This window comes from Olea europaea, chromosome 7 (genome assembly GCF_002742605.1).
Source record: "Olea europaea var. sylvestris chromosome 7, O_europaea_v1, whole genome shotgun sequence".
Taxonomy (NCBI): Eukaryota; Viridiplantae; Streptophyta; class Magnoliopsida; order Lamiales; family Oleaceae; genus Olea; species Olea europaea.
The window spans coordinates 24,361,092-24,372,036 of record NC_036243.1 but is presented as its reverse complement, the minus strand read 5'-3'; the positions used below and the strand labels follow the sequence as shown (position 1 = coordinate 24,372,036).

Here is a 10,945-nt window from a genome sequence, read left to right as displayed (position 1 = left end):
ACCTGAGTGCATAACCCAGGAGCAGGTACTGAGAGAAGATTGCGCGAACTGTACATTTTAATCCAAAGGGAAAAAGGCTTAAACTTCTGAGCTGTAAATTCAGTTGTATTTATGTTTGGTACTTGGGAGTGTAGAGATTACACAACGGTTCCTCTCCAATTCCTTCTTCGCCAAATTTCTCCAGTGCATAGGGAAGTCGCATTTGAATTTTCGACTTTAGTAACTTAACCATCTGAAAAAATCTAAAAAAGTGGGTCCAGTTGGACAAACAGAAAAGCGCACTTGGTTTGATGAAATTATTGATCTTTTGCACTGAAGCAAAGCATAGGCTCTGCAGCGCCACGTGACAAATTATGCTCCGTTGAAAATAAGCCCCATTTTTCTATTAAAATACATTCTTCGATAATGATTTGATCTTACTTCAATAATACATTTTTCAATAAAATAATATTATAAGTAAATCAATTACTTTTCTTTATCTTTAACTACACATTTTTCATTAAAATACTATTCACAAAGACATTTTTTCCCACAAAAATGGGACTCAAACAAGAAATAATCGCACTGCATTTTCTTTTCAATAATTTTATTCGTAATCATTCACTTCAGCAAACATTTTACGTGACATATACATGACAGATAGTTATTTGATGTATAGGTTAACAAAAAACTCACATTAATGAATTAAATAATCATCTACAATGTATATGTCACGTAAAACAACTATCGCAGGAAACAATTAAGAATAGTACTGTTCTTTTCTTTTTCTTATTTTGGCTTGATCAAATCTGTGTAAACAATAATATGGATATGTTAAGATAATATAGATATGTTAAAATATATTTATAAGTTGTGTATTTTACGAAAACTTGCGATGATCATTGGTCCTACAAAATTTAACGGTTCATAAAATTAAATCTATGCCGATAGCAAAAGAAAAAGAGAAACTCGGTATGCTAAGCCCCATGTCATGCTAGTCTCTTTGTTTCCACTACTAATTTTGTGCAAGTGCTATGCACGCGCTTACGCTGTAAGGTTTTTATCCTCTGTTTGGTCTCCATTCTTTTTGTAGAGATAAGACAATTTAGGATAAGAAACTAAGAATGGACAAATATGATAAAAAAACATTCTTATGGTGGAAATCATGATTCACAGGGAAAAAAACAACTATTGTTCTTCATCTCACTTGATCCACCCAACACTAAAGGTTGATGGGACAATCTGTACTACTATCACCAAATATGATGGCATGGTTAAGGCATCAGTTGCTTCAGTTGATATTGGAGAACTGTTTGGAATTGTATTAAAGTGCTATGTAAGATGAACATCAAAAGCTAAAACATACCTTTGGAGTCGTTATGATAGGTAATGGGGAAATATTAATGGCATTTGTGAGCAATTTCCAAGGACCAAAGATTAGTCCAGTTGGTTGTGATGTGACAGACCTACCGCTCAACGCCTGTCAAAAAATGTTGCACAACAGGATACATAGATTGTTGAAAAATTACTACACTTTGCATAACTAACATTGATTAAATAGACTAAAAGTTTCAATTATGGATTTCAATGCGGAAGACCCTTAAGGCAATGTGGAAGATCAATATCCTATCCATTGAGCAAAAAGGATTGAACTTTCTTTTTGCATTTATTTAAGGTCATCAAAGACTATGAAGCAACATAAATTGTAATAGAATGGTAACCCCCCTAGAGTTAGATAGAATAAGATATTTGCCTTGCCTTTTATTTCAAAAATATAACTATGGATCTCTACTTTAATTTCACCATGAAAAATTGTCAATGATCTTGAATCATCACCGCAACTAAAAAGTCAAGCTTTTATACGAAAGAAATTTGTTTATGTGTATACATCATCACATCCCTGATTTCATAAAATTTTCATAAAACCAAAACCTTAGCATGCTCTAAGAAATCATCTTATTGTAAAGCTTAAATTGTTAAGAAAAGATTAACTAACATATTTCTTCAATCCAAGACTCCAGAAATTGAAGAATTAATTCATTTAATAACTTGAAATTAGAAATGACCTTTAAACAGTCACATGTATCATCACAATATTGCCAGAACAATTAATTCATCTCTTAATTCTCTTTCCCTCCATTTCAAGTTAACACCCCCAAACGAAGAACAACGACGAAAAAAAAAATCTGCGCATACTTCCGAAAGTTCAAGCTCCAAGAAACTTGATCAAACTCTAAAATAGAGATAAAAGAAAACGTAAGAAAACAGAGTGTAGTGGATTACCGACGATGAATCTCTTCTTGGAACCTGAGTGCATAACCCAGGAGCAGGTACTGAGAGAAGATTGCGCGAACTGTACATTTTAATCCAAAGGGAAAAAGGCTTAAATTTCTGAGCTGTAAATTCAGTTGTATTTATGTTTGGTACTTGGGAGTGTAGAGATTACACAACGGTTCCTCTCCAATTCCTTTTTCGCCAAATTTCTCCAGTGCATAGGGAAGTCGCTTTTGAATTTTCGACTTTAGTAACTTAACCATCTGAAAAAATCTAAAAAAGTGGGTCCAGTTGGACAAACAGAAAAGCGCACTTGGTTTGATGAAATTATTGATCTTTTGCACTGAAGCAAAGCATATGCTCTGCAGCGCCACGTGACAAATTATGCTCCGTTGAAAATAAGCTCCATTTTTCTATTAAAATACATTCTTCGATAATGATTTGATCTTACTTCAATAATACATTTTTCAATAAAATAATATTATAAGTAAATCAATTACTTTTCTTTATCTTTAACTACACATTTTTCATTAAAATACTATTCACAAAGACATTTTTTTCCACAAAAATGGGACTCAAACAAGAAATAATCGCACTGCATTTTCTTTTCAATAATTTTATTCGTAATCATTCACTTCAGCAAACATTTTACGTGACATATACATGACAGATAGTTATTTGATGTATAGGTTAACAAAAAACTCACATTAATGAATTAAATAATCATTTACAATGTATACGTCACGTAAAACAACTATCGCAGGAAACAATTAAGAATAGTACTGTTCTTTTCTTTTTCTTATTTTGGCTTGATCAAATCTGTGTAAACAATAATATGGATATGTTAAGATAATATAGATATGTTAAAATATATTTATAAGTTGTGTATTTTACGAAAACTTGCGATGATCATTGGTCCTACAAAATTTAACGGTTCATAAAATTAAATCTATGCCGATAGCAAAAGAAAAAGAGAAACTCGGTATGCTAAGCCCCATGTCATGCTAGTCTCTTTGTTTCCACTACTAATTTTGTGCAAGTGCTATGCACGCGCTTACGCTGTAAGGTTTTTATCCTCTGTTTGGTTTCCATTCTTTTTCTCATTTTTGTTATTTTCCTTATTTTCAATCACACAATCTTCCATAAAATAATGTCCTTGTTTGATCCCTATTTTTTGGATAAAGTGAATTCTTGGTAGCAAACTGGCGGGTCTTCAGATTTCACCAGATCTGATGGAGAAACAAGACTTAGTGTAAGCTTTGACCATCCATAAAGATCTTTGAAAGTTCAGAGAACCAAAATCTGAAAGAGGAGAAATTTTATTGCAGAGAATCAAGGACGAATTTTAATGTTGCTCGCGCCATTTTTTGAAGACGTGAACTGAACTTTTGCTGGAATAACACTTTCCAGAATTATGCCAAAATAGAAGAAATTAGAGATATGCTTTCATTTGTGCAGAACACAGAACAGTGTTTTAATATAATTTTAACCACACATTCTTCAATAAAATAATATTACACGTAAATTCAAAAATTTTCCTTATTTTTTAACAACACATTTCACATCAATACACTATTCAAAAATTCATTTTCCCTATCAAAATGGGGCTCAAACAAGGGCAATATTAAAAAAATATCATTCTTTTCTAACCACACATTTTTAAAAAAAACACTATTTCAACTATTAAAATTTGAAAAGAATGGGGCCAAACGACTTAACCAAGATGGAAGAAACTTATTTTGAGGAAATATAATACATGATGAAATAATTAAATAGGGATCCTGAAAAAAAAATATAAATTGAACACAATAACAAACATTTAGAACGAAATAAATTAACATTAAAATGAAGTTAATAACTTTTAGGCCCTGTTTAAGCCACATTTAAAAAAAAAATACACTGTTCAACAGTGATTTGACATCATTTCAATCACAGATTCTTCAATAAAATAATAATACACGTAAATTCAAAAAATTTCCTTGTTTCTTAACCGTACATTTCTCATCAATACACTATTCAAAAATACATTTGCATTCCAATAATGTGGCTCAAACATGAGCTAAGTGTTAAATAAGCAGTTGAAAATTATCATTAAGAAGAAAATATTAAAGAACAATTCATGTAGGAATTACGTTTTTATTCTATTCTCGAAAAAAATTGTTTCACTAACAGTAAATAATATTCAAACTGACTAAGCTCCTATTTGTAATCGATTAAAATTTGGTAAATTATATATTTTAATTTAAATTAAAGTCAACATTTAATTTTAACCACATATTTTTTGGATTCTACATTTTTTATACGACACATTTCATCAAATTCTATGAAAATCTACTAAAATTTTAATTTTAATCATTACCAAACAAGGGCTAAATACATAGTAATTTGTCATGGAGTAGTGGTGGTGATGGCCGAGGGTGGTGGTTCGCGGGGAGGATTGGGTACGGTGGGATTGGTTGGAAGATTTTTTTATTATTATTATTTTGGTTAATATATTTTAAATCGGACCGTTTGCCCTTTACCAAAATTTTAAGACTACAATTGTAATTATTTCTTTATTTTCCTTTATTTATTATTTTTTTCTTTATTTAAAGAGGAGGGCAAATTCTTCATTTTATAAAGTTTTAATGAAGGAAATGGACGACAAAAACGATTTCCATAATGTTTATTTGATTTGAGGATGAAAAACGAAATTAAAAGAAAAGCCTGCATCAATTACTAGTCCCTCTTCTCGTTAACACGGAAGAGAAAAAAGAGAGGGCTCTTTCTTCAAGTTGTAATTATTTCTTTATTTTCCTTTATTTATTATTTTTTTCTTTATTTAAAGAGGAGGGCAAATTCTTCATTTTATAAAGTTTTAATGAAGGAAATGGACGACAAAAACGATTTCCATAATGTTTATTTGATTTGAGGATGAAACACGAAATTAAAAGAAAAGCCTGCATCAATTACTAGTCCCTCTTCTCGTTAACACGGAAGAGAAAAAAGAGAGGGCTCTTTCTTCAAAGAGTTAATCTTATTTGATTTAACTAGGCATTGGAATTATAATGGGCAACATAAATATCGAAATTGAAATTGTCAACATTTTCTTGATAAAACCTTTAGATTTAAGGGGAAAAAATGTGATTTTTCTTCATGTCCTTTAAGTAAATACTTCATTGCCACCCTGATAAACATAAAAAATTATTGAAAATGATCAAAAGTGTAAATGGGACTTTGGACATCATATTCTTCAAGTTTGTTTTAATGGACGTCATATGTGTAGCTTTTTGATCGCAACTTCAATTGAGATTGTTCGACTAGATTTAGTTTAGCAATTCTATATAATCAATCATGTTACAGTGACATAATGTAACATGAAATTTCGTCATTGGACTATTTTAAATACGATAAACTTTTCATCTAATCAAATCTTGTCAACACTCATTTTGTCACTTTATCTGTCAGTCACTTTCTACCAAGGTGGCATAGGGTCAAAAAATAACCAACGTGGCCCTAAAATATATTTTCATGTTCATGTTCACTTGCAAGTTACAAAGTATCAAGTATTTGCCGACTCAACGTCAATCGAAACCATTCAACTAGAATCACTTCAGCAATTGTACTAAAATAAGTAAATAACCAACATGACCCTAACATGTCTGCTTGAGTTCACTTGTAAGTTACAGAGTCTCAAGCCTGCACGACTCCAATTGAAGTCGTTCAACTATAATCCCTTTAACAATTCTACCAAAATAACCAGTATGGCCCTAACATTTATGCTCGAGTTCACTTGTAAGTTACAAAATATCATGCTTGAAGTCACAATATTGTTTAGAAATATTTTCCAGTTCAAATTCAAATCTGCTTCAGGTGTCTACATTTATATATCAAATTCCCTCAGCAAATTCGTGTAACAATATGAGACTGATTTAACAAAGATTTCAAATTTAAACACGAATCTATTTTTAATCCAAAGGAATGTCATGCCAAATTGCAACACAATTTGAATTTGAATTTTCAATTCTTTCAGAAAATTGAAAAACTGTTCAAGTTGTTGAATTAGATGTTGCAAGTTTAATGAATAAGGAGGCACACCCAAAGACTTCATATCAGAAATGGATGGAATTTTTGGCACATGAAACATAATGAGGTGTTAACAGCAACAGGATTACTCAGATATTGAACAAACAAACTGATTAGGATATCAGATAAACCAGAAATAGTTTCGACGAAACAAGACTTAAGCGATATGTTCCATGTGAAACCTCAAAAATGAACTTCAGAGACATACTATCAAACTAAACACAAACAAATTCATCAAAAACCATTGATCTGAAACCACTGAAACCACCACCCAAGGGCAACTGTATGTTGCTCAATTGCACCCCAAAGCCCAACCCAAATTTATCTGTTGCATCGAAGCAAGTTACTTCACCACTGTCAACCCATAAATTCTTTTTCACATTCTAACAGAAAAACAGCAGGTTCTGCTTTAGCTGCATACCCATATTTGCATGTACTGTATTTCTTGTAGACGCCAGTAAGCTTCCCGGTGCCTGCCTTCTGGTGGAAACATACCATGAGTTTGGCACAATCCCTATAAAACAATAACATTTTCTTCAGTTTTGCTCAGTTATTAACACTTTATTTTTCAACTTAGCCCCTGTTTGATGGCCATTATTTGGAAAAACAATGTTTTGAATAGTGAAGAGAATGTGCGGTTAAATAGTATGGAAAGGTATTGGGTTTATGTGTTCAATATTTTACCGTCTAAATGTGTGGTTTCAAATAATGATTGTCAAACAGGGGCCTAAATAGGAGAAGCTACTCACAGAAGCTCGTCCTCGATGTATCTTGTATGCTTCTGGCAAGTCTTGCTCCACTCTGTCGATCCTTTGAAAGTACATTGAGCAGTAAAAATAGCAGCGGCCGCTAGTAAAGAGGATGGGAATCTAAGCATCTCGTACTCAACCAGGCACAATTCAATCAAAAAGAAGGCTAGCAGCTCCAACTAGTTCAAAGTTTAAAAAAAGAAGTGTCACAATTTTTAAGTATTTGGAAGTATAATAGATTATATAATTTAACAAACACATGTAGCAAAATATGCATTTAAACTACCAACTTACCTTTTTATAAGATTGAGCAGCTTTGAGAAATCGTATCATGAAAACATAAGGAGTCGGCACTGAAAGATTGAACTGAAGGGTGTTGATCATTAATTTCTCCTGTCGAAATCACAAGGAAACTGTTATATGGTAAAAATAAATAGCAGAGCATGTACACGATAGATTTATAAAATTACAACACACCATATCTAGAACTTCCTTTCTAGAGTAAGCTCTATCAGAAATCAATACGAGATCTTCCACGATAGGAACAGTAACTTCTTCATATTTGCAAGCGAGAAGCATAGCTGTCACCCCAATGAGCTGGAGTTTCTTTCTCACGACTGGATGTACTGCTAAAAATCTATCGATGAGATTGACAGTTAAATATAAGGTCTCATCCATCAGCTCGAACTTGTAATGCACCTATACATATCATAACAATAATGAGGTTCAACTGCTTATATAGATCTCATAAAGGGACCCAAAATAGTACATTGTTTTATTACCTCAATCAGCCAATCAATGAGAATACCTCTCATCCTTTCATTAATATCAAATTGCTGTGTCATATAATTTGGTGGGACGCGGCTTAAACTCTGCAACATAATTATTACACAGTAGAAATAACAAGAAGAAAGGATAGTTTTAGTACATAGACTAAATGTAAGTGAAAAACCGAGTCTCTATCTTGGAACTTCTCTATGAGTAACAACTATTAGCACCTCCTTATAAAGAATTACAAAAACAAAAAAGAAAAGAATCAAGTGAAAAAAAGTGAAGTTAGCATTCTCTGCACTTGATCCACATACCTAACATTATTGAAAAAGTCTACCTTTGTTGCCTGTGTACAGATATTTTTTGTACATTGTACAAAACGTAATGAACTAGTTTAAGCAAGAAGCACCATTAACAGAACTAATGAATTAAGAAATCCATAGGCTTTGGTTCGACAGATCAACAATTAAGAAATCCATCGACAAGAAGCTTCATTAACAGAACATAATGAATTCTTATCCATAGGCAAGAAGCTTCACTAACAGAACATGATGAATTTTTATCCTACGGCTTCGGTGCAACAGATCAACAATCACAAATAACAAAGGAAACAAAAGGCTACGAAAGTAAAGGATAAAAAAAAATATTTTTGTGCACTGTATATGGCTGAGAGTAAACAAAAGGTTCGATTAGTTTAAGCAAGAAGCATCATAATGAATTAAGAAATCCATAGGCTTAGTTAGACAGCTCAACCATCATAAATAATACTGGAAACAAAAGGGACAAAATTTTACCTCTGTCTTCTTATAGTACGTGTATATATCATCAATATACTCGACTGCTGCAAGTGGATTTTTCTTATCACCACTGTCTATGTCCACAACTGGCTCCTCCACATCATCAATGTCTTCCATTTCAACTTCAGCATCCTAATCAATTGCAAGATCAATGATGCCATCTAAAGATGATTAGTAGATAGAGATCCAAATCAAGCTGAAAATAGTATACCATTCGATCAATTTCTTGCAGCATAGCTTCTGTGTGTTGAACGAACATTGGCATTTCGAAGTCACCCGTGGCCTCGTCTGCTGCATCAATATTAAGGCAGTCTTCAGATTTCCGTGCATTAGAAACTGGTTGGAGAGATGGCTTGACTTCCTAAGAAGGCATAATTATAGATCTTAGACATGGCAACAAATCAGTCGATACAAATTTAAATAATAAATAAAAAGATCCTACGAAGTTATACCTCAATAGATTGCTGCTGCTGATTGCCAGCCATTTGTGCAGCAAACTTCCTGGACATTCACCAAGAAGTAGAAATAAATAAATTAAAAAGTCCAAAAAAACCTATTTATCAATTCAGAAATTCTACTCAATTATATCTTTTTACAAGCAAATACATCTGTTGCCAAAAACCGCACTTCTTCTTTTATTTTCATAAAAGACATGTATCTTTTCTTTTTTTCCCATGATAGACATCAAAGCAATAAAAAGAAGGCAAAATCTACCTACTTATCAATTCTACTCAGAATTTAACTCTTCCAAATTCTCCAGAACATAATTAATTAGCTTTAACCGAAATGGTATATCTTAACACATAACGCTGTCAAAAATACAAATTCAAGAACGATGGTTTTAACGAACCTAGTGACTGGTCGATGAATGGGAATGGCAGGATTCTTATTTCCATCAGAATTTTTCCTGCAAATATACATTGGGATGAATTATAAGTTAGTAAAAAATTTATGTAAAGAAAGAATCTCGTTGAACATCAAAGTATAGGGATGAAATTCATACTCTTTTAAAACACCTCTCTCGTGGGCAGTACATGTATAAGGGGGAGGTGCAATTATATTCCTATTGATTGTACCCAGTGCCCTCCTAGTTTGCCAGGGTCCTGCAGCCGTCAAGCCACCTAATGGTCATCAATAAATTATAATTTTCCTCCTTTCCATGATTAGAGTTCTATCGAAAAGAAATTTACTGATTAAAGGAAATCGAAACCAAATAAGAATCAATTAAGTGCCAATTTTTCAAATTCAAACTTTTTTTATATATTTAATACTACCTTGAATGTTTGAAGGCCTGATCACGCCTGGAAAGTTCTCATCCGATCTACCCATCTTGATTATCTTGCAAAACAGCGGCAAATTTGAAAAAAATCAAATCACAGACACATTAAAGAAAACAATAAACCAATCATCAAAAAACCCAAAGAGCTTCGGGGGAAAAAAGACTAAATTAAAATCAAACAATCAATCAAGATTCAATTCAAGGCACAAGAACAAAAACCCAGATAGTAAAAACGAAAAAGAAAAAAGAAAAAACAAACCAGCTTCAAAATCAAGAAAAAACCCAGAAAATTTTGTACTCTAAAATTCAACTTGAAAATTTAGAGCATCGAAAGATCTCTCTCTCTCTCTCTCTGTGTTTTATTTGTATATTCTTGGGGATTGAATTTCTTCGAGTCAATTGATTCAAAAGAATCAATATAAGAAGAAAATTGCTTGACGAAAGTAAACAGCGGATATAAGTCCGAATTTCTCCAATATAATTTGAAAACAACGGCTAGTAAACCTTTGCCGTTCGATGAAAAGTCGTGATGTTCCGCTTTTGGACTCAAAACGGTAACTTCTCCCTGTTGCCTCTTGCGTTTCTGCCCCCATGTTATTTTTTTTAATTTTCACATTTATTATCAAGCCCTTTAATTAAGATTTATTGAACTAAGTGCCAATTTTAATTTAATTCATTGAGATAGATAGATCAATTTTAAATAATTTTCAAAATTTGAATTTCGAAAAAAGAAAAGTGGTATATAATAATTGTGCGAAATGGATTTAATATCTATATTTATTTTTTAAAATAAATATCATATTTCTTTCAATATCTGAAGGTCATTTGGTTTTCATTATTTCAAATTTTAGCGGGTTAAATAGCATTTTCAAGAATTGGTAGTTGAAAAATAATGAAAATTTTTGGTTTACGGATAATATTATTTTATAGAAGATTGTGTGATTGAAAATAAAAGAAGTGAAAAATAAAATTTAATTGACATTTATCGATCCATCAAATCATTATTTGCTTTGAATCTATTCCGCCTCAAC

The 10,945-nt window shown here is 32.1% G+C and overlaps 1 protein-coding gene across 1 annotated transcript; it reads right to left on the bottom strand.

Moving 5' to 3' along the window:
• Nucleotides 1–6,414: 6,414 nt before the first annotated feature.
• Nucleotides 6,415–10,379, bottom strand: LOC111397535 (cyclin-B2-3-like). The gene is made up of 12 exons (XM_023024518.1): nt 10,174–10,379; nt 9,910–9,973; nt 9,639–9,756; nt 9,486–9,542; nt 9,088–9,136; nt 8,847–8,996; nt 8,633–8,767; nt 7,850–7,939; nt 7,545–7,766; nt 7,362–7,460; nt 7,068–7,246; nt 6,415–6,832 (listed from the first exon to the last, which is right to left on the bottom strand). Exons 2-12 carry the CDS (start codon nt 9,962–9,964, stop codon nt 6,676–6,678), a joined length of 1,311 nt encoding a protein of 436 aa, XP_022880286.1. The 5' UTR covers nt 9,965–9,973; nt 10,174–10,379; the 3' UTR covers nt 6,415–6,675.
• Nucleotides 10,380–10,945: the final 566 nt, after the last annotated feature.